The following is a 25,634-nucleotide window of genomic DNA, read 5'->3' as shown; positions in this document are numbered from 1 at the left end:
ACTGGCAGTAGGACTGGGACTTGAGCTTGACTCCATCCTCAAACCGAAAAGGCCCCACAAGCTCATCTTTGATGATACCAGCCCAAACCAGTACTCCACCTCCACCTTGCTGGCGTCTGAGTCGGACTGGAGCTCTCTGCCCTTTACCAATCCAGCCACGGGCCCATCCATCTGGCCCATCAAGACTCACTCTCATTTCATCAGTCCATAAAACCTTAGAAAAATCAGTCTTGAGATATTTCTTGGCCCAGTCTTGACGTTTCAGCTTGTGTGTCTTGTTCAGTGGTGGTCGTCTTTCAGCCTTTCTTACCTTGGCCATGTCTCTGAGTATTGCACACCTTGTGCTTTTGGGCACTCCAGTGATGTTGCAGCTCTGAAATATGGCCAAACTGGTGGCAAGTGGCATTTTGGCAGCTGCACGCTTGACTTTTCTCAGTTCATGGGCAGTTATTTTGCGCCTTGGTTTTTCCACACGCTTCTTGCGACCCTGTTGACTATTTTGAATGAAACGCTTGATTGTTCGATGATCACGCTTCAGAAGCTTTGCAATTTTGAGACTGCTGCATCCCTCTGCAAGATATCTCACTATTTTTGACTTTTCTGAGCCTGTCAAGTCCTTCTTTTGACCCATTTTGCCAAAGGAAAGGAAGTTGCCTAATAATTATGCACACCTGATATAGGGTGTTGATGTCATTAGACCACACCCCTTCTCATTACAGAGATGCACATTACCTAATATGCTTAATTGGTAGTAGGCTTTCGAGCCTATACAGCTTGGAGTAAGACAACATGCATGAAGAGGATGATGTGGACAAAATACTCATTTGCCTAATAATTCTGCACTCCCTGTAAGGGTGAAGTCTTCAGATAGAAATTGACTGAGACTCAGGCGCAGTGCAGGATTTATCCAGAGAAGAGCTTCTTTATTACAAACTATTCCTCCATATAAACCTGAAATTTATGTGTAATAGCTGAATGTACAATGTGTAAGACACAAAACACAGTTTACTGTCAAATGCTGAGCTTCGCCGTATTAATGAAGATACTGTTACTGTGCCAGGTGCATAAATGCATGCATCGCTCTGGGTTTTTCTGTACTGTGTCAAATTGAAGGTAGCCTACTTATTTCGGTCAATATTACATACTATCACGGTGCGATTTGCTGGGAAGGATGGGATGTATTTCCCCCCTTCTGGTGCACATGTCCCTGCCTCTCCTAAATTATCTTTTTTTTTAATCCCCAGTAAGGATAAAAATATATCGCCCCTTTGATTTTTCATGTAACAGTTTACAATGCAAACAAAAATCAAATCAGAAACTTTCACTTTCAGTGCTCACCATCCTGTCACAGTATAGACTGTTTTGACTTCTCATTTTACTACCAAGCACCTCTGTGTGAGAGTGTCAGACGGGGGTTTTTAATTTTAGCATGTTATACAATTTGTATTGCTGCATTTTAGAACAGTGTCTGAAGTAACAGTGCACACTACACTACCCCGAAACATACAGAGTGCTAAGTCTTGATAAAATGTAAGCACAAGCAAAGGGACACTCTTCAGTCAGTGCCATTATTCTGTTTGTCATAACCAGATCAGCTGTTTAAAAGAAACTATGAGTCATGCAACTGGTTTCTTTGCTGCAATAATGTGATCAAGATTTTTTTGTTTTATAGGACAAGTTTTGACTAGAACACTGCTGTTTCAGCCATGTTTGCTGTGTATCTTTCCTTTTTTCTTGTCATTTCCCAGAAGGATATTTCAATATTTCAAGAAGGATATTAGGTTAGTTACTTTCTAGAGAACATTAAGCCAATGTGTGTTTACTGGGCAGCATGAAGAAAATCAGCAACTCTGAAAATTAAAAAAACTGGTAGAAAAAAATAGCTAATGCCTAAAACCCCATGTGTTTTCAAAAATGTGTACAGAGGCTTAAAATGTATGGCCGCAAGACCAAAAACCAAAAATATGCTTCAGAAATATGTGTGCATGTAAACACACGCTGTATACACAGAGTGAAATAGTGGAGTCCCAGCACTGTTGGGTCAGTTCCACTGAGACTTCGAAAAGTCTCAGTATGTCTAGTAATCAGGTAGGATACTAAAAATAGGTTCTGCTACCTATTACACACACACACACGCACACACACACACACTTTCTATTCTTTCTGTAATTCCCATCATAGCATAGGGCAGCCTTTCCCTCTGTGCCTCTCCCTTTCACCTCATCCTCTGCTATTTATTTCTCATCAGTATCCTGTTTGCAAAGTCCCCCTCTCACTCTTTTAGGTAACACAGACCTTGGATGGAGGCATCCTCTGTACTTTTCTGGGAGCAGAAATCCAGCAGTTAAATCTCCAAAACTGTAACTTTGGCAATGCATTTCTTAGCCAGTCTCAGTCAGATTGTTACAATTATTGTTCATGACTTATAAAGAACATAATTGAATTCTACTCAACACCTCATTAGACATTTTAAAAATGGAGACTGACAATTGTACATCAGGTGAATGAGAAGACTTAAGTGGCAAATTTCCAGTAAATGCCAGAAATTTCCTACACATGCACTGTACTTTGTGATTTATTTGTATTTTTTATGACAGCACGAGTGATTTACCTTTGGACAGTTGCTCACTCTTATTACAAATGTTCAGTTAGGGCTGGTTCTTCAGATCAGGTTATGTTTCCTATGCTATATACTATCCTGTTCCTCCTCTTTCAGGCCTTAGTGTTGCTCAGCTGACCATTCATTCTTTTTAAGATTTTACGAGGCTTTCTATTTGGTCACACCTTAAGTTTTTTGGTATCTCTGTAGGATAAGTTTTGGTTTTTCAGCTAATGATGGTCTCCCTATTCATACTCAGAATCATATTCAGTTTTATTTATATAGTGTCAAATCACAACAGTCACCTCAAGATGCTTTATATTTTAAGACCTTACAATAATACAGAGAAAACACCAACAATCAAATGACCTACAATGAACAAGCACTTGTGGGAAGCGACAGTGGGAAGAAAAAACTTCCTTTTAACAGGAACCTGTAGCAGAACCAGGCTCAGAGAGAAGGCAGCCATCTTTTGCTACTGGCTTGGGGTGAGGAGAGAAAGACAGGACAAAAGACATAATGTGAAAGAGAGCCAGAGAATAATAATAACTAACAATTAAATGCGGCAATTGCAGCATAACTAAGGGAGGACCCAGAATCATCTGATTCGGCCCTAACTATATGCTTTATCAAAAAGGAACGTTTTAAGTCTAATCTTGTCTGTCTCCTGTTCCACAGAAAGCTGGCACACTGAAATCTGAAGGCTCTGCCTCCTATTCTACATTTACATACTCTAGGAACCACAAGTAAGCCAGCAGTCTGAGAGTGCTCTATTGGAGTGATATAGTACTATGAAGTCTTTAACATAAGATATAGCCTGATTATTCAAGACCTTGTTTATAAGGAGATGGAAGCCAGTGAAGAGAAGCCAAAATGTCCAAAGAGATGCCACTTGCACTGACATGCTTTTCGACCTCATATGTAAAATTACAGTGAAAAGCTATAAAATACAAATTCAACTCTTTGAATCAATTTCAGATATTATGGCTGCTTCATTTGTCATGGAACAATGAGGGGACCAATCTCATATGACCATGAAAGTGTTTGTCAGTCATTACATTTGATGTTCTGAAAGTGGGGGGACTATGTATAAAAAAGGTTTAATTCTGAAACAGTTTTTATGTGTTATGTGTTGGATTTAAAATCCACTGTGGTGGCGTACAGCGGCAAAAATATAAAAATCTGTATTGATCATATAACTGTAGGTTATGAAAGGTGCAGAAAAGAACAATAACCATTGCCGAATAATAACTTCATCAGCTGCAGTGCATGACAGTTGAACTTATTTCCTATTTCTCTTTGACCCATTCATCCAAACCAACCTCCTCAATACACCAACTTTCTGCCTGTATAACAGTGTACCCTGACCACTGGAAGGTGAAGTTACAGTGACAAGTAACAATGGTTTCTGGGAAGGAGGCTTTAGGAGTATTGCACCAACAAAATAATGACTGCAGCTTATCTTTCATTCATGTGCCACAGAGTACGTTCTAATGAATAACCCATTTAAAAGGAGTTTGTGACTCTCCCCGCATACTCCAGCTACTTAAATCCCATTTGTTTGCTATAATGAACAAAAGTGCACAGAATGTCTACGTACACATATGAGAGCATATAGAAGCGTCTGTCCTTTAGGGACACAAGGCTTGCTCTGCCAACAGTAAAACAAAGGTAAAGAGAGACTCTTTTTTCCCTGTGGCACACACACTGAGGATATGGCAATTTGTGAGCTTGCACCAGAAGGAAAAGAGAGGGAAAATCACAAGTAACTACAACACTTTTTGAAAATAAAAAATAATCTCTACTTGAGGCAGGCTGAACTGTGGCACATAAAACTCTAAGAGCCATGAATAAGTGTTTTTCTGTTAGTGAAAGGAAGCATAACCACTTTAGCACACTTGAAGAGATTTCAGAAAAAAGAAATAGCCCAGTTGACACACATTTTAAACACATTCACAGATAAAGTGAGTCATTACAGGCAGATGAAGTGAGACCAGGCTGATGTTACTGCACAGCTGTTCTGGTTCAGTAAGTGTAAAGTACAGCAAAAGACCTATACAGTGACTGTGTGGTGGCGTGTCATGACAACACTCTTTCAAATGGGGTTACAAACAAAAGGAGGGAAAACGCAACACGGGAGAAACAAGAATAGTGGTGATAGAGTGGTCCTCCTCTCGTCCATATTCTGCTTATGTGAAAGAAAAACTGCTTTATCCTTGCTCCTTCTCTCTGGAGAGCAGTAAAGGGAGGAGCAGCTGAAATGGGGAGAGTGGTGTGGGAGAGAAAGACAGGGAATAACATTATCCTTGGGATGGATTAGGGATCAGTAAAAGACAGTATCTCTGAGAACAGACATGGTGATAGGCGTGAAATAAACGAACAGATAAATCAAGAGGGGGAAGACAGTGGAAAAAAAAAAACATGTCCTGAGGATATTGGAGGCGAGCAGCTCTATCAACATGACAAGCTCCTGGAGAAATGTTGTCCTCTCAGCCTGGAGATGCACTGCATCTCTGAGGGAAGCAGAGAGAGAGGAAGTCAAGCTTTGCTCAGCACTGAGGGAATTCCTTTATGCATCACCATTTTCTGCTTCTATCACTCAAAGGAGGAAGCGTAAGCAGCAGACACAAGGACATTTTAAATGTAACTCTGTTCATCCCAAAATTTAACAATTTAGTTACACGCTATACATGCATCCATTAAGACTGAGTGAAGATTCAAGCGAACATTAAATATCTCTGGCAAGCTGTGAATAATAACAGTTAAGGACCAAATCACTTCTCATGCACTTAAATGATCAGAAGGACAAACCTTTTTGAAAATAATACTCATGTCTCCTCCATCCTCTCACACACCCTAGATTGAAACATAGAAACTAAGGCTACTACAGCTGTGATTTGGCGCTATATAGAATAAAACTGAATTAAAGAAATAAAGCATATCAGGTGGTTTTCACCCCCTTTCTATGCAGGATCACTGTTTAGACTGGCATATTAACGCACTGTTCATTTCAGGACAATTTGGGCCATCTTTAAAAGTTTTCATTGCTCTTACATTCTACAGTTGAGTACCAAACTGTACTTACTATTTTTAGGGTACTAAAAGACAGCTTTCAGTACCAGAGTGCATATGGATTAGAGGGAGAGAAAGTGAAACCATGGATCATCGCTTAGTCACAATTATTAATAATGAGAAAAGAATGTTTAGTCACAGATGTTTTTAGTTCAGTTGTACAACTTAAAAAATAGTAGGTAACACTCCACAGTCAAAATGTGCAGCTGCGAACACTTGTAAGAGGAAGATTCCTGATCTGAACTTTGTGGACACTGGTTTGACAGAGGAGAAAAGGTGAGTTCTAACACAACTATATTTTGCATATAAAAGAAGAAGCTGTAAAAAACAAACAAACCCCAAAACAAAACAAAAACTACTCCTCTGCTATCCTTTGTTCAACTGTTTCCTCTGGGCTTTCATCATTAGGCTCTGCAGAAGAAAATGGCACTCTATGTAGATTCAGTAGCCTTGCAGTGGTGATTATTTGGTGGAGATTATCAAAGAGTATGTCTGGAAGAGTCTGAGTGAGCCCTTATACAAAGACTGAGGCCTAAGTGTTAAATCAGAGGCAGGAGAGTAGCTTTAAGCAGCTTAGCAGCATTCTAAGTAAACACATCACACCCAGAGTCCTGCCAGTCTGACCAAGCAGAGTAGAATTTGAAATGTTTTATGAACTCCTGTTGCGTAAATAGCAGTGTCTCAGAGAGATTGAGAGAGAGATAAAGCAAGACAGAGAAACCACTCATTTTATATTCCAAAAAAAATAAAACATGTATGTCAGCCAACGGTAGAGCTCCTGAAATTAACCTGCATTCATTGTTTCACTTAGTTATGCTGACTGGCAAATAAACTAAACTGACACTAATATTTAATACACCTCTGACTACTCTAAATACACAAGTATAAATCACAAGTCACATATGGTACTGGGTAAAACATTGAATCTACAGTGTATTTTATTGTGATGCACTTAATTCTTAGTACAGTCTATTAGTTGTGTTTATTTCAGAATGCTTTTTACTCTGAAGTTCCTTACTCTGAGACATCTCTAACTGTTCCCATGAATTCCAATCTTTCAACTCTCATTCAAGACTTTTGTATAGGTCTAATACCACTGGCTAGGCCCGATCAGTTTGAAAGATATATTCACTTCCAGGTTAGTCTCATAGAGAAACATGAAATTCTTGCAAAAAGTTAGTTGTTTTGGTACATGAACACAACTGACCCAATTTCATGACAATCAGCACAATTAGTTAATTTCATTAGAATGAATATTTCCTGTCCACAGCACGTTTTCAAAGAGGACATGCCATCCTGAAAACCACAAAAACAAAGATTTGGAAAAAGTGGCAATGGTGGTGCTTTAATCTAAGACAGATTTTTTTTAAATCTTTATTTAAGCTCTTATTTTGGCTCTTATTTTGGATTCAGGTCAAGGTCACTGAGATTTGCGTCACTGACAACTCATCCAAGATTTTCAGTAGATGCATCAATTGTATGAATTTCAGTATCCTACATCACCTAGTTCTTGAGTTATCGCATTCACAACATGTGTCCACAACCACTGCCAGCCCGGTGGGGTGATGACAATACCCTGGGTATCGCTTGGGGTATTACCTCAGGGGTAATTGCAAAAGCAATAGCATAGCACAATAAAGTCATTTTGGTTTAACAAAGTATAAAACTCTAGGTATTTTTACAACAACATCATCTGCTAAAAGCAGAGACAACATCTTGAAGCCACTGAAACAAAAACCCTCTTAATAAACACTTGGCTAGGCTTAGTAATAAAGTTATGAATAGTTATGAACATAATTAAGCATTAATGAAATTACGTATGTGTCAAATTTACAAACTAAAGTTCAAAATTCTCTCTCCTTTTAATTTGTTCAAAACCGGATCCTGAAGCCAAAAAACATTGCCTTGTTAGGTTCTTAATGTGCCACTACATTCTCCAGCTTGCTTCTAACATTGGCACTTTGCTATTGGTATTGAGCATTTAGTATGTCTTCCTTCATCTTTCCGGCCCTTCTGTGAAACCAGCTTGCATTCAGGAGACAGACAGCCACGCTAAAAGTGGGCTTAAAATGTTGCATTTAATGACTAGTTATTCTTAATCCCCTACCTGAGACTGTTTCCTTCCAGGGTTTCTTCCTTTTAAATAGGAGTTTCTTTTTTCCTGTCGCAAAGTGCTTGCTCATAGGGGGTTGTCTGATTGTTGAAGTTTTCTCAGTATTATCGTAGAGTCTTTAATTTAAAACACCTTGAGGTGACTGCTGTTGTGATTTAGCGCTATATAAATAAAATGTCATTTAATATCTGCTGGAAATAAAGTGGCAAGAATTGATCAAAACTGTTAATGCATTCTGCAAAAAACAAAAACAAGCAGCTTGAAGAGCAGAGGGGAACTCCAGAGTAGGTAATAATTCTCTGTGAACTTTAAAAAAAAAAAAAAAAAAAACTCATTTAGACAATAAATGATTCCCTATTGATTAATAAAGTATTCTGATTCTGACATAGCTGTGCTTTAAGCATCTATTATGAAACATTCACAGTGGATTCAAAATATATAGGTCAAGGAGGGATACAGTAAATGGTCATAAATCAGACACTAATGAGGACAAATATGAATGTGTGTATGTGGTGTATACACCTGCTCATTAAAGGAAAACTCCAGAGTATATGACAATTGAGGCCAAGTAATTGCATATTTCAGAGAATATTCAAAAACAAACCTAAAGACATATATGAATAGATCCAGCTGAAATCATTATTATTATTCATTATTCTTCCTTTGCCTCCTTCATCCCCCTTTTAATTCCCCCTCTTCCCACATGATTCCAGCAGTGACAGATTTCAGTCCAGATTCAACTTGGCTACTGATTTTGCATAATTTTGTATCGCCTACATTTTATTTCTCTGTTTTGAACTCCATTTTGCTTTTCCCTTTCTTTCCTTCCAGCCTGATTTTAATTCCTTTTCTTAGATAAGATGACCCAGAAGTCCAGGCTTGCACAAGCAAACTGTGCATTAAAAGGAATTTGCAAAAGTGTGTACTTTTGCATATGTCTGCATGTTTGTGCTCATGAGTTGGCTCTAATTTGTGGTACGTGGTGTTGAGCAGAAAGGGAATATTGATTTTATGGCATATTACATCATTAAACACCAGTCTGATCCAATTTATTACACTGCAGCTCATCTCACAGTGACTGCCCTAATTCACTATACCTTTTTCTGAGAAATAAGAACATTTGTCTCTTCAAAATAAAAGCACCTAATCACAACAACTACTGTTTTATTGTAACCCTTAATATTCATCCTTGAAACAAGTAAAGCATTTTAAGGACCATCAAAGGAAGAATACAGCTGTACAGTAAAACTAGAGCAGTGCCAGCATGCACTACAAGTGGTCGACTTGGCATCTTACAGAGGTTTTCATCAGCCTGTTAGGATGGCTACTCAAGATGGGAACCACAGCGAGATGTCAGGTCAGCATGGAACTATCACAGAGCAAACCATGCAACTCTTGTTCAAAGTTGACACTAGTTAAAAGTACAGTTTTCAAAAAACAGCCATTCTGTGACACCAGTCATAAAATTCATAAAATGAAAACAGCGTCCTATGCCCATGATGGAAATATCTTTAAAATCTATGACTAATCTATAGATATGACTCCTTACTGTTATAGTTCCACTCTTTTTGGATATGGGTTAGGCGGTATGTCCCATTTGGGGGAATTTTTTATTTCATGATACACAATATTTTGTCGATTGCCTATCAGTAGATTAGCTGTTTTGACGCACTGGTCTACAGGCACACCAGTTCAGCCCCAGGACTCTTCTACTACAAAGCCATGCAGTGTGTGGTTTTAGCATTGTCTTGCTCAAATATGAAATGCCTCACCTTTTGAACTGAGCACTGATAACAAGCTGTGTGATCCCTCTCCTCTTTAGTGTGGAGGAAATGGTGTCCATATTTTCCATAAACAATTTCAAATTTACATTTTTCTGACTACAAAATAGTTTTCCACTTGCCAGTCTATTTTAAATTAGCTCTGGCCCAGAGAAGGGAGTAGGATTTCTGGATCATGTTCACATATGGCATCTTCTTTACATGACAGAGGTTTTACCTGCAGTTGTGGATGGGTTGGCGAACTGTGTTTGCAGACAATGATTTCTAGAGGTGTTCCTGTGCCCATGCCAGAATGTCTGCATTTTATACATGGCCGCCTCAGGGCCCAAACATCACAGTCATCCAATATTGAATTTCGGCCTTGTCCCTTGTGCACGGAGATTTCTCCAGGCTGTCTCAATCTTTTACTGATAGTATGTATTCTAGATAATGAGATATTCAAAGTATTTACAGTTGTGCATTGAGAAACATTATCCTGAAATTGTTCCACAATTTCTTTCTGTTTTTTTGCAGATTGAACCACTTTCGAAACTCTGCCTCTCATAGATGCACTTCCTCAATAACCTAATTAGTTACAAAATTCTCCTTCAGTTGTTTCTTTTTAGTGCCACTTACTCTTCCAGCTGCCCCATCCCAACTTTTTGTGAGCTAATATTCACGAAATACTAAAATTCCTCACTTTAAACAATTGATATGTTTTCTTTGTTCAGTTGTGAATAAAATATAAGTTTTTGATATTTGCAAATCATTGAATTCTGTTCCATTTTACACATACTCAGCTTCTTTGAAATCAGGGTTACATTTTCTTTTGACAAACTGTCAAAACTCATTGTTCCATAAGCAGCTGAGCTAATAATCTTATTATAACAAGCTTGCTAATTAGCAAATACATTATTTTTTATTGAATAAAATTATCCACTTAAACAATGTCCATGTGAATCAGTGTGATTTTGATTAGCCCACCTTTGACTCACATACTTAAACTGATTTAATTAAAAAGAAGATATTAGACAAGCTCATTAGAGCAAGAACATGTTGTGTTCCTTGCTTCCTTTACCAAGCAGTATGTAAACGCCTTCCCTGATTTAAATACACATGTGTATTTTTTTTTTTTTTTTTTTAACATTACTAGCGATTCACTTTTTAATCACAACAGTGGACTTTGACTATAAAACACAGATGGTGAAGAAGATTTTAAAAATAGTCTTGGAAATACAATTTAAAAAACCACATACAACAAGTGGATACACTGAATTATACAGAATAACTCTCTGGTTCCTTGTCTCCTCTCATCATGACCATTCAAACAGCAGTCGTTTTCTAAAACATCAGATATGTATCAGATTCAGTACCACATATGAAAGTGACACAGATCAGATTTGAAAATATCGGATTTGTGCTGTTCACACTGTCATACCATAATCGAATATGGGTTGCATAGGATCAAAAAAGTCGGATTTGATGCGCTTTCGCGTGCAGTGTGAACGTAGCCTAACAGCTGACTGTCTGGCCTTTATTCCCACAGGGAGTTCTCTAGTCTTTATAGCTGGATCAACCACCTCGAGATCAGGGCTAACACTCTCTCCAGAAGAACTGCCGCTCCCTGTGATCTCTGAGCCAAAAACAAATTTGGTGAGGCATCGAATCCCTTGCCAGTTCACACTACCCACTCAGTAGATTGAGGTTTTAAAATATCAGCAGCTGCCTTATCTTAAACATTTTTTTCCATAGGGGTTGCTTATTTTATCCAAAAACTAGTACTTAAAGGTAGCACTTAAATATTCTGAGGATTTCCATCATCTGGTAGCTCTGTTTTACTACAATCCACAAGGAAAAACTTGGTGCACTGTTTTGCTGATATTAAAATGAGCAACCTAAATAATGTTCATTTTAAAATAATTTGCCACACTTAATTTGCATTTCAAGTAGAAAAGCCAATGATGATACTAGTTATGCACACCAGTAGATGAGCAGGCAACCACATGCTGAATGGCCAGAGATCAGGAGCCCAGATTTGAGTCCTACCTGTGGTCCTTTGTGGCGTGTCTTCCCCTCTCTCTTTCTCCCTGTCTGACTTCACTGACAATCCAATAAAGGCAAAAAGTATTATGCCACTAAAACGAGTCTGCTTTTATAGTGTAGAAATTAGAAGATCATTAAAGTTATTAGACCTCATCTTCTTAGACATGAATATGCCAAATACAGTGCCAATACATTCCATAGTTGTTGGACCAAATAATAAAATAAATATAAAACAACCAAAGATGTATAAAAATCACCCTCTGGCGAGCCTACTGAAAGTAAGTTGGGTGATTGCCATAGTGGTTAGGTTTCATCCTGCACGCTCAAAAACAGAGAAGGTAAATGTCAGTACCCTTGATGTATCGTCCAGCACTAATGAGCTGATCTCCAGGTGACAATGTTTAATGTTTTAAAGGTAAAAGGTCACATATTCTCATAAATTTCATTCTGTATTTGCCTTGTATACTGGCAGCAGTGATGTGCTGATGGTAGCACTAATGTTAGTGCCATCACCTCAGGGCACTGGTTAAATGTTCCTTGGACTTTCCTTCTTCTCATGCTTGGTATATTTAAGGGACATGGGTAACAGAGGCCATGGTTAGTTACGTGGTGACTGTAAGATGTCCGTCAATGTGAATTCAAGACAGAAAAAGCTGTAAGTGGTCAGCAAGATTAGAAAAGTGCCATATAAATGCCAGAAAAGTATAAATATATATCCCCTTTCAAGGACACAAGAGTAGTACCTTAGAAGGTATGTTTTGAATGACAATTGCTTTGTATAAAACAATTAAGATAATGATTGCAACATAACTGTTCTTCCATAGAGATGTGAGATGTGGTCAATATATATTTGACAGAATTTCATATATGGAATAACATGAATAATAAGAAAGGCTAATAACAATGAGACCAATCATTTGGCTGGAATAGAGTTAGAGGCAACAAGCAAGAGGTGTTTGTTTGTTTTTTGCTTCAGTCATACATAGTAGTTTTCTCAAGCAGAGGATGAATGCAAAGTGCAAGACAAAGTGCATGGATATTTACTTGTGCATGATGTTTACGTTGACTTAATGGTATTTTTTTCTATTTAAGTAAAAGTAAGAAATATATATGCCTCGTGTACTTCTGCAGCTGTCCACTATAAGCCCGTTTTGTATGGTTTTACTAAAGAGAATCGTAGTGTTTCTGGTAGTGGATGGTAAGCTTACTGGGACTTCATTCAGCTTTCTGGAATTTTTTCATCTTGTGCATAATCCTCCAATAATCCTACACAGACACATTGCTGCAGCGCCTCTCTGAAATGCGGGCTATTAATGGATTATCCTTAATAAAGTGTCCGTGACTGCGTTTTCTTTCTCGGTGTTTAAATAGTCCCGTTGATCCCAAAGTCAGTGCCAGTCAGTCATCCGCCACATTCCGCTACAACTTTTGGAGTACAGTCAACTTACAAGCCACAGTTTACTCACCTTCTTCCTGGGCTGCCATTTCATCATATTTGTAAGACAGATACGCGCAGCAAGTGTCACAGCAGCCGATGTGGCATCTCAAAAACGCGCGTTAAAAGACTGACTCCGCCGGCTCGCACCGGACCCGCCGGATGGAGAAGCGCAGACGCGACGGATGCAGAAGTGAGGTACTTATAATCCCTTTTATAATGTTACTGGAAACCACGGAGTAACACCTGGTGCAGTGTGTCCTGTCATCGTACACAGCATCATCTGTGCGCTCTAGCAGCTCCAGCAGCTTCGAGAACGCAACTGAGCCAAGAACCGAAAGAGCCGAGAGGGTAATCCAATCCCGCCCCTCTCTCTCTCTCTCTCTCTCTCTCTCTCTCTCTCTCACACACACACACACACGGTAACCACTGTATTACGTACGATTTCATGTAAAAGAAATTGATGCGTTTTCACTTAACAAGCTTTATATATGATTACAAAAGCCTACATCCAGAATTGCACAGTGAAGCATTCATTCAGTAAATATAGGAAGGTTCGAATTGACGGATCTTTTATTTGTGTCTCAAGCAGCCACTTTGCATTTAGGGGGGAAAAACACATACTGAACTAAACATCTGTTAATATATTGTGAAAATAATGGTAACTATAAGTTAAAATAAATTCCTTGTTACATATTAAACTTTGCAATGTCTGTTAGTTCACAGAAACAAATCAGTTTTTTGTTTGTTTTTTAAGGCAAGTGTGCTGCCTGTTTAGTGGTTATATTTTCTTCTCAACTTATAAGCTGAAAGAGTTTTGTTCTCTCGCTTCCATATGAGTAACACCAAACCTTCACTAGTAGGTCAAAATACCCAGCAGAATGAATAACATATCTGTGCCAAGGGGGTGTTTGGTATATCATCTGAATCGAAAGTATACAAAAAGGCTAGCAAAGAAAAAATGGGATATGTATATATAGATGGAGTAAAGAAGAAGAAAAGTACTTGTATTGAGGGGCTAGTCAGAGAGATATGAAGCTGGAAAGGACGTGCAGCAAGTTAGGGTGATTAAGGAGAGAAATGGAAATGTGCTAACCAGTGAAGAGAGGAGATGAGAAGCTGAAATGTGGTTTGCTCTAGCTGTAACTCAGGAGGGAGAGCAGCTCATTAACTAATTGGAAGGTTGGTGGTTCAATCCCTGACTGGATACCCAGTATCCTTGAGCAAGATACTTAGCCTTAAGTTGCTCTGTTATGCATTCATAGGCGTACAAATGTGTGTGAATGTTAAATAGAAAGCAGGTAAGTATAAAAACGAGTGTGTGTCCATTGGAGAGTGAGTTGTACTTCGAATGCTCTGTTAGAGTAGAAAAGTCCATTTACCATGGAAGGAGTATTTTCAGGAGGTGATGAATACAGAAAATGAGAGAGTAGGATAAATAGAGGGAAGTAAGTGAATCAGGAAAAGTAGAGGATTACTAAGGAGGAAGTGAGGGAAGCTATGAAAAGGATAAAGAATGAAAATGCAGTTTTTCCAGATAAACACATACATATGGAGGTATGGAGATGTGTCGGAGAGAGGGCAGAGGACTTTTGAAACAGACTGTTTAACACTACCCCAGAGAGTGATAGGATTCTTCTGGTACCATGGTGTACTGGTACCATTTTTAAAGAACAAGGATGACATGTAGCACTGTAGTAACAATAATAGGGGGACATAGCTGAGAAGCCATAGCGTAATGTAGTGAGGACATGGTTGGTGCAAAAGAAGAGGATGATAGAGGGGTTGCATCTTCTTGTGGCTTGTGATTTTTTTGGTCAATTCCAGTTAGAGCTTGTAGAGTTTTTGTATATTTGAGGTGGTTATGAGTCACCTTTCTGATAGTATTAAGTCAGCAGTGACGGTCACTTTGAGTCAATTTGGTCATAATTTGCTCTCATTAACAGCAGTAGTTTTGAGTCATTTTTCTAATGTTTTGAATTTTTTTGTCTGTTTTGCATCTGTGAAGCTTTTTGAGTCACTCTTGTGTATTCATCTCTTTGAGCTCATTTTGACTGAATCTTTTAAAAATTGTTCCACTTTTTAAAAGTGTTTCAACTAACTTTGGTTAAAAAAATCAACTGTCTCTGGCCCTCTCCTTAAAAGTCTTAACCACCATCTGATATTTGACATTCATACCTAAGGGCTAGGTTGGAGAAAATATTACATTACTTTATATTCTAATTCAAGGACTTGAAAATGAGACTGGTGACTGATATAAGCTCTGACAAGTTTCTGTGTCTGTGTGTGTGTCTGTGTGTGCATGTGTATTTTATTAAAGACACTGAAGATTGAACGAGGCAAGAGGCTGGAAACAATACTTTATTTCATTATACGCCTTCATCCCCTTTCCTTGTCAAACAACATGACTGTCATCTGCATTCTGCTCACAGAAAAAGGACTTGTAGAGGCAAACACATGGTCTTCCAGAAGACATATTGGCATAACCACATTAGCAATGCACATGTCCATGCAACACCGAGCTCTAACTCACACACAAAAGAGAAGTCAGAACCTCATCAAAGTAGGTAAGTTATGCAAATATGTATTAAAAAATAGTTACAGTTTGTTTGTTACAGTATAAAACAAAAACAACAGTCAATATGAAAAAGGCAATAACTATGTCAGTGACATGTCCTGGTATGAATTCACTCTTTGGTGCCCTGTTTGAGGTAAAACCCTTGAGGGGAAAGAAGGACTCCTGCTGTGATGATGTGAACATCAAAGACAAAATGACTCTTATATAATACTGAAAACCTTCTTATCTATTAAAGAAACCAAGCTTTAAACTATACAAGTGCTCCTGACATACCAGCTTTTCTGTTGCTATTTAATAGAGCTACTACTACTAGTGCTTTTATGGCCTCTTCGAATGTCTGTCATACTGTTTAGGTAGCTCACACATTAAAGGAAAGCTTTATTTTTAGCATTTCTGGTAATATAGCATTCATATATATTTTCTTCCTGAGAGTTAGGCAAGAAATGTCTGATCTTTGCATGATAAATGCAGTGATGTGTCTTTTTATTTTGTGAGGAAAATAAAAGTGGGTGCAGTAATTGATTGAAATGTGTACACATACATAGAAATACAGTATACAAAGCAAAAACAGAGTTTGTGCATCCTAATGAGGTTGAAAGTCATTATTTGGTATGGCCAGCTTTATCCTTCAGCACGGTCTGCACTCTCTTTTAATTTTTTAAAGTAGTCTGCAGGAATGGTTCTCCAGGCTTCTTGAAGGACATTCCAAAACTCTTTTTGGATGCTGGTTGCCTTTGGTTCTGTTCTCTCTCAAGATGATCATTAGTTTAATAATGTTCAACAATGATCCTGTTTCTGGGGAGGCCAGTCCATGACTGATAGTTTTCTACTGTGTTTGTTTTTTCTATCTAGGTTTGTTTTAACTACATTGTACTATGCGAGTGATCTTGAGCTATTTTTGAAGACCACTTTAAAAATTACAAGAATTTCTGGGTCTTTGGAAAAGAAGAAATGAGGGGTGGCTTGACACTTTTGCGCAGTACTATATACAGCTGCAGTCAAGTGATAGTTAGTTTAGCTTAGAATAAATTGACCACAGACAAAAATGTATGTGGCACTTTCGCTAACAAGCTAAAATGTGTTGGAAGATGGAATTTTGCACTCTAGATGTAAACAGACCTGTGCTTTACCTGTTCTTTGAGGTGCCAGAAATACTACTTACAGTTGGCAAACTTCCATTATAAAATCAATTTAGATGTTTTTAAAAGTTAATGCGGCATTCAAAATACTACAGACTATATGTAATACAGTAATACTACCAATGTTATGTCACATATGTCACGTTCTTTTAAGGTTCCATTTGTGAAGCCTGGAGGTGGATATTTTCGATCATCTTACGGGTTTTTTTTTACTAAACGTGATGAGGACTACAAACACTCACAGTAGCGACTATTACCAGTCGTTAGACCTATCCAAAATCATGCCCTGCTTTGTTGTGCTTCTGTACACCAATGGAGAGCATAATTTACAAACAAAACATTATTCTATACTGAATTAGACTTGAGTGATCAAGAAGATAACCTCATAAGGAATTTTTTTAGTGAGGTCAAGGGAGCCAAGTGCGATTTTTACATAAACATATTCCTTTTAATAACAGGAACCCTTTGTGGGCCATTAGGAAGGATGCAGGTTTACATAAATAGACATCTTTTATTTAAAGTTATACAGTTACCGTGTCCATGCTGTTAGTGTTGTACAAAAATATGTTTATAGAGAAAGCGGTGGCTTGGAGATCCATTTTTAGGTGTCAAATGAGGATTAAGTACAGTTAATATAAAGCCTGACAATATGTGCCTTATGCTTGCACCCAAAATGTTGTTGCATGGATGCAACAATCTATCTTTCTTAAAGCAGCAATGCTTTACATGGAATGAATGTGCCAAGCTGCGGGAAAGGGACTGTCCACTCTGAGGATATCTGTGTGACTGTTGTGCTGCATGCTGGTTTAGTGATCATACCAGGATCTGTAACAACTGGCAGTGGTTTAACTGAAAGAAGATTTTGTCATGTTGCTATAGTTTCATCATCACCAAAAAGAAGAACAAGGCAGAGAAGTAGGAGAAATACTATCTCCCTTTTTTTCAACCAATCCAGTGTTGAACAGTAGTATATTTGGTTTCTTAAAAAAATATTTCAATTCACTACATTTCAAAAAGAGAGATTAGTTCTTTTATTTTTCAGGTCCACTTTATTTTTAGGATTAGGCAGTGTCTTTCTCTGCACACTGCAAATTGGTGTTTCTGGCATTCTGCTGTTCAGTGTCATCCTTTTTCATATGTTTTTTCTGTTTGCGTGGACATGGATTGTCCTTTGAATATACAGCTGATTTCAGGTTTACTTTAATTTTTTTTTACCTGTTATTGCAAAGACTTCTGAAAACAAAAGCCAAAATTCTCAATTTCTGATAGTTTAGGTTTAGGAGTTAGGGTTGATTAGACAATTTCTTTAAACTCAGGTTAGAATAGTTTGATCTGGAATGTGTTGCATGTACATATGTAGACACATGTATGTTCTGCTTGTACATGACGCCTTTCCATTGAATTAGGCAATCACGATTCTCTTAAATCACACCACGCCTCAGATGGTATCAATAATTTAGTAGCTATTTTTCAGTGTGTGTGTGTGTGTGTGTGTGTGTGTGTGTGTGTGCGTGTCTGGAGGGGGGGTTGTTTATGCTCATGGCTGGTGCCAACCTCATTGTTTTTTTATGAAAACTGTAAACCGTATATCTGTATATTTACAACCAGCAAACAAAGGAGACAAAAGGGCACATACAAAAAACCAAACGTATGCAAATAGCATTGCATTTGAAGGATGAATTCATTAACATGAACTGCAGCGCCACATTGTTGTTGTTACAAAAATGTAATGAAATGATATGTAAGTCATGTATTTCATTTACTGTTTCACAACAATGTAACCTACAGCAAACTCCCCCAAACTGACTCCTTGGCTTGCCTGGCAGTATTTCAGTCATGAGATAATAGTGTGACCTCTGACATTTGAACCTTGACCTTTTCTTCAGACACAGAAAGAAATGTTTGCCAGAGGAGCTGAGAGATGAGGAAAACTGCATATCTTTATCAAATCTCCATCTTATTAATCTCTCTCAGAGGCATTATCACTTTGCCATTACATACTCACACACCTATCACCTCGCTAATAGATACATGGAATATGAACACACACCTACACACTCCATATGTCAGGAAAGTCATTTTGATGAAGCACTTTCTACAGTCAACATGGCTACTAAACTCACACCTTGGCAGTGATGAATGTAGTGGTTTGATGTGTGTGTGCTGGTGTGTACTGGACTAGCAGACACAGATTTAGGATGTGTCTCTTGATCATCTCTGTTCTGCTTGTACTGACCCTTAACCCTTTAAAACCGGTCAGAGCGGGCACGCTCCGTTTTGCGCAACTATTTTTAAATCCTGGTAGCACTGCAACCACGTGAGCTAGCGCAATAATTTTTTTTGCATATGAAACCGAAGGAGTTGTACTTACATCTTATGCCATCAGCTTGTCCTAGGTCACAGTTTCCTTCCACATATAGCTTTGCAAAAACTGCATAAAAAGCACTTGCAGCAACAAAAACATAATATTCCAGAAACACGCTTTGCCGATCCGATCAGCTGTTCATAACACCTCCTACGTCCATCAGCGCGAACTATCGCATGTCCGCCATGACCTGCCCGAAACCGGAAGTGACGTCATTTTTGCGGAAATGTAGTTTTTTACCATCAAGGCCTCATGAGCCTATACTGGTGTTTTTAAAAGTTATGTTTGACTTTATGACTTTCTGTGTCGTTTCTGGGATGCTTAGGACTCATATTGCACTGCTGGAAATAGTTTATTTTGATGCATATGCTGCTTTTTTGCAAATTTGTACTATAATATTTATTTTCGTTTTTCCTGCAGTGTATAGAAATTGGTGTATTTCAAAAATAAAACTATGAAGACACTCAAAATAAATTCCCTGTGGTGGGAAACTATTTTGTGCAACTTTTTTGTATTTACAGTTTTGAGGGATAAGCCTCTTAAATTTCTCTAACTAGAAATATATGTTAAAAAAACAAAAACGATTTTCAATTTTTTTGTAGTTTATTGCACTTTTTTGCAATTTATGTAATTATTATATACTTAATGCATACATATTATTAAAATTTAGGCTGTAATGGTTGTATTGATGTATAGCAACTTGAAATGCTCCCAAAAATGGCTCTACAACATGTAAAAATATAATATAAGCTCTGGCGGACTTGGTTCTATGGTAGGTCTTAAAGGGTTAATCACAAAGACCTGTAGAGCCACAGAGGGGAACGGAGGCTGGAAACAACTACATGTTAAGAATTAAGATGAGAATCTTCACAGATCAAACACTGGGATTTAATCTGCTGTCTTTCAACGTAAACTGATCTATGTGGGAGCAGAATTGAGCTGTTTTTAATCCATTGTGAAATTAGTTGAGCACTCAGTTACAGATGTTTTAAGGTAATTCTCTTCAAAGTAGTCAGTGCAAATTATAACTTCAATTATATAATCTATAGTAAAAATATATTTAAAATGAAAATGATCAATATCAATAAAAATTGATATTCTGTTGTGAGAAGACCAGCACTTCTTTGTTTAGTTCAATATAAACTATTGTGATGGACCGAGCAGCGAAGGAAACATAGGCACAGGTTAAAGTCCAAAAAAAAGGGATTATTTTTATTTAACACAAAAAAATAATTGGTTAACTCATGCAAAAAGAATTAAAATCTTGGGCCCATAAAAGAGGTCAAAATAACAGAACTCTACTCAAAATTGACAACAATACTGATAACTCAAACAAACTGACCTCCTTAGACAAAGAGGAAACTTAAATAGTGGCTGATCAGTCCACAAAAAGGGGGGGAAACGCATAGAACCTAACTAAACCTAACATAATGATCTCCAAATCCCCCCCATGGTCCCGAGTTATGGAATGAACCAATTCGCAGTCTTCCTTTAAAGCTTGCTCCGCCCCTTTTCCACCTCTTGGCATCTCAATCAAGGGACTGGAGTAGCTGCAACAAAGGTAACTCAGAAAACAAAGATTAAATCATACATAACAGTGTGTGATATGATATGACTGCATTTTAGAATGCAGTGTTATGTGAGTATGTGAATTAATTCTAAACCAAAACCAGTTATTTATTGTCCTGTAAATTAATTCCTATATTTAAAGAAAGACAAATGTGAATGCAATGTTATGTATAAGCCTCTACACTAACATGGTGGATATTACCACTGTGTGGCTGTAAGTGCAGCCATCACACAATCCACAACTCAAATGAAAGAGAGAGAACTCATCACTGCTACAGTCTTCCTGCCTGTCCTGAATCAAGGAACTATGAATTATCGAACAAAAAATTATAATTACGTGACTACTGTGGTAAGACTAGACTGAATGTATTCCACAGTTACAGTATATATCTAAATCCTAACCTTTCCTGAATAACCTTAGCATAACAATAGTTGCACAATAGTCTTTGTGTAACTATTGCCTACCGAGGGCTGAATTAGCTTAGCTCCTGCCGTCCTAGCTCGCTCTCAAGCTTTAACGAATGATTCAGTAACTTAGCAAACTAGCCAAAATATTCAAAACTTGAAATAAACTCAATATCACCACAACTGGGTGCTCGAAAATGCTTCACACATATAAGAATCTCAGCTTCCTGGAGACTCAGAGCCTGCTCAGCTCCATTTTGTGCATAGCTTGGGTTGGTCTTCTAGTTCAGCCTGTTGTTGATGTAGATGCCCTGGTACTTGTACTCCTCTACCTCATCAACATCCGATCCTGGAAAGGCACAAGTTGTGTAGTGATCTTCCTTCTGAAGTTTGAAAAATATGATTCCTCCCAGAGTGGGCCATAAAATCATCCACTAATGCTCTGTACACCTCCTACCTATCACTAATAGGTAGGACATCCAATCAGTGCAATAACCATCAGAGTAGCTGATATGGCAGAAAGTTTGAATGAAATTCTGAGGAATAAGAGGTGAACAGATGTCCTAATATTGGATAAGGCTGTAACAATTCTAAAACTGAGACTGTGAAATACAAACAGCCACTGTGTCATAATACTGCCCTACCCCCGACTCAACTATGCTAATTAGGAAAATGTTCGTTAAAAAAAAGTCACAAAGCTGTTAGTGCATCTTACAAATTTGCACTTACTATGTTGAGTTTATACTTTCAAGTACCACTCCATGAGGAGCCACAATGGGGTGACAGTAGAGCATAGTGAGAAGTAGAGCAGATCATCTGCTAATCCCTGACCACTCCAGTCTGCAAGCCAAAGTATCCTTTAGCATGATGCTGAACCCCAAGAGGCACCAGCAATAATATTAATTCCAACAGTAGCTAGATGGTAGAGACTTTTTTTTGACTGCATTGCAGGTGAAACCACACTAGTTGTAGCAGTCGTTAGTGTTTGTGTGTTGATGTCTACCCAACTGATGTCTCAGGGTCAGGTATGTTAGATTTGTGTTCTCATGAGTAAATATATTAATTTATCTTATGTTGTGAAAGACGTTTTCTGATTGTCATTTTAGTTTGAAAAGGATTTTATTTTGGTGATTATAGATTACTTCACTTCCTGTTCCTTGTGTTCCGAAGCGCGAACTGCTGAAGTAATGTATGGTTTTCCCTCCTGTGTTGCTAACAATAAAAGAAACGGGAAAAGTAATCAACCAACCAAGTGTGTGCATTATTAAGAGAACATGGCCGAAGAAGAAGAAAACTCTTCGAGTTCAACAGGTTATGGGCCCAGGCGTGACACAACAGAAGGAAGATGGCAGAGGTTAGTTTTCAACGGAGACGAAAACAGTTACGAACTTTGGGAGGCAAAGTTTCTCGGCCACATGCGGATCATTGGCCTAAAGGACACTATATTATCAGCCACTTACCCAGATGCAGAGAAGAGTGGTGAATGCTACAGTTTCTTGATGATAAAAGCCTTTCACTGGTAATGAGAGATGCGACTGACGACGGAAGAAAAGCTTTAAAAATACTATGTGACCACTACGATAGTAAAGGCAAGCCCAGAATCATCGCTCTGTACACAGAGCTGACGTCTTTACAGAAGAAACTAGATGAGACAGTGACAGATTATATCATCCGAGCTGAAAAAGCAGTGACCTCCCTAAGAAATGCAAAAGAAGTCATCAGTGATGGACTTATTATCGCTATGATTTTAAAGGGGCTTCCTGAAGCTTACAAGCCATTTGCTATTCACACAACTCAAAGCAGTGAAGATTTAACATTCACACAGTTCAAAAGCAACCTACGAAGTTTCGAGGAAACAGAGAAATTTGATAACAAAGTAAAAGTGGATAATGTGATGAAGGTTGATTTAACATCAATCACCTGTCATGGATGCGGAAACCGAGGACATTTTGTAAAAGATTGTCGCCAAAAGGGAACACCTAAGTGGTGTAGCTACCATAGAAGCTCGACACACAGTGATGAGACATGTAGAAGAAAAACCAAGTACAGAGATGATGCGAAACTAACTGTAGTAAAACAAGAGGACAAGAAAGAAGAGCAGACTTTTGTATTTAAAGTTAGTCAAAGACTTCTGCCTACTGACATAATAAGAGAAGGACTAATGGTGGACTGTGGTGCTACCTCACACATCATTACGGAGAAGAACAAGTTCATAAAGTTTGATGAGACTTTTGATCCTGAGAAACACTACATGGAGCTCGCTGATGGATCCAGAACAAACAACGTCGCACTCAAGAGGGGAGATGCCAACGTCTCTCTACAGGACATACAAGGACACTGTACCACCATCACACTGAGAGATGCTCTGTTCATCCCATCCTACCCTCAGAGCATATTTTTGGTGAAGGCAGCTACAACCTATGGAGCACAGGTGGTCTTCAAGAAGGGACAGAATGAACTAGTGAACAAAGATGGGACAGTCTTCTCCATCGAAGAATACAACAGACTCTACTATTTGAAAACGGTAAACAATGAAACATCATTCAATGACATGATGTCCTGTGACACTGTTAATCTGGCTTGTGATGTGAAAACATGGCACGAAATTTTAGGACATTGTAATGTTAGCGATGTGTTAAAGCTACCTGATGTTGTAGATGGCATGAAAATCACAGGCAGTGGGATGCTAGATTGTAATGTGTGCACAGAAGGGAAATTCACTAACAACAGAAACAGACAAAGCGACCCAAAAGCGAGTGAGCCATTACAGCTGGTGCACACTGATCTAGCCGGCCCCATTGAACCAAGTGGCCAAAGTGGTCATAAATACGCTATATTATTTACGGATGATTTTTCAGGGGCAGTGTCAGTTTACTTTCTAAAACAGAAAAGTGACACCACAGAGGCCACAGCAAAGTTTCTAGCCGACTGTGCACCATACGGCAGTGTTAAGTGCATTAGATCGGACAATGGCACCGAGTTCACAAGCAGTTCCTTCCAGTCTCTTTTAAGGGAAAAGGGTATAAAGCATGAGACATCTGCGCCATATTCTCCTCATCAGAATGGCACAGCTGAGAGGCAATGGAGAACTCTCTTTGAAATGGGAAGGTGTCTTTTACTAGAAAAAGAGCTGCCAAAAGAATTATGGCCTTACACCATTCAAAATGCAGCGCACACCCGCAACAGATGCTACAGTAACAGGACTAAAAGTACACCATATCAGATGTTAACAGGGAAAAGACCAGATCTCTCAAAACTGTGGATATTTGGGTCAGACTGTTATGCATACATAGATGATCACAAGAAACTTGATCCCAGATGTGAAAAAGGAATATTTGTGGGTTATAGTAAAAATAGCCCAGCATACCTGGTTTATAACCCTCACACAGGAAAAGTGTCAAAACACAGACTCGTGAGATTTATCAAGAAGAACACTGTTGAACAACAAACACAGACTGATGAATATGACACAGAAATTCAGACTTATGAGCATGTAGTGCCTTCAAAAGAAAGTACAGAACAACAAAATGAAAATGCAGCAGAGAACAGACGTCCTAGAGAAGAGGAAACCAACACAAATGAACCAAACCCTGACATAGAAAGAAATGAGGGTGATGAGCAAAACCAAACTGAGTGCTATCCTAACAGAGAAAGGAAACCTCCTAAATATTTAGAGGATTACACATCTAACTGCAAAGATTTAGCAAATGTAACTTCTGTAAGTGTTGATTATTGTTACAGAGCAACCTGTGGAATCCCCCAAACCTATAAAGAGGCGCTGATGTCACCAGAGGCACCAAGGTGGAAACAGGCAATGACAGAAGAAATCAACTCTCTGAAAGAGAATGACACATTCGAACTGACTACTTTACCTACTGGTAGAAATACCATTGGAGGAAAATGGGTCTATGCCCTCAAAGAAAATGAACAAGGACAAATATTCAAAGCCAGGTTTGTAGCAAAAGGTTACAACCAGACACAAGGAATAGACTACCAAGAGACATTTGCACCAACAGCAAACATGACATCTGTGCGAACCCTAATGCAAATAGCAGTCCAGAATGATCTTATTATCCACCAAATGGATGTTAAAACTGCGTATTTGCATGCTCCCATTGAGGAAGAAATATACATGGACCAACCAGAAGGTTTTGAGCAAACAGAGTCAGGAGAAAACTTGGTGTACAAATTAAAGAAATCCCTTTACGGGTTAAAACAATCAGGTAGAAACTGGTACAAACTCTTGAATGACTACCTTGAACAAAATGACTTTGAAAGAAACCTTTCTGATCACTGTGTATACAGGGAGGACATTGAACATGAAACTCTACTGGTTATCATCTGGGTAGATGACTTAATCATTGCGGCTAGCAATACTAACTTGTTAAACACATTCAAAGAAACAATGAGGTCAAAGTTTAACATGAAAGACCTGGGGAAAATATCCAGTTTTCTTGGGATACAGTTTATACAAAAAGAGAGTGAAATCAGGATGAATCAGAAGAGGTACATTCAAAGAATGTTGGAACGCTTTGGGATGTCTGAATGCAAACCCA

At 38.4% G+C, this 25,634-nt stretch overlaps 1 protein-coding gene across 6 annotated transcripts in view; it reads right to left on the bottom strand.

Annotated features, from left to right (window-relative positions):
- ttc28 (tetratricopeptide repeat domain 28) overlaps window positions 1-25,634 on the bottom strand; it is a 152,902-nt gene that overhangs the window by 97,500 nt on the left and 29,768 nt on the right. Inside the window, exon 1 of one of the 6 annotated variants that reach the window (XM_084935949.1) lies at window positions 13,054-13,397. The exons of the other annotated variants lie outside the window; for them this stretch is intronic. Within the exon in view, the coding sequence (XP_084792075.1) occupies window positions 13,054-13,080 (27 nt within the window). The 5' untranslated portion in view covers window positions 13,081-13,397. Of the gene's footprint in view, window positions 1-13,053; window positions 13,398-25,634 lie in introns of those variants that run through there. 6 annotated transcript variants of the gene reach the window in all.

Source organism: Perissodus microlepis, chromosome 7 (genome assembly GCF_051167445.1).
Source record: "Perissodus microlepis isolate ML-2025 ecotype Zambia chromosome 7, ASM5116744v1, whole genome shotgun sequence".
Taxonomy (NCBI): domain Eukaryota; kingdom Metazoa; phylum Chordata; class Actinopteri; order Cichliformes; family Cichlidae; genus Perissodus; species Perissodus microlepis.
Note: the sequence above shows the minus strand (reverse complement) of the source record. Positions and strands in the feature narration are given on the sequence as shown.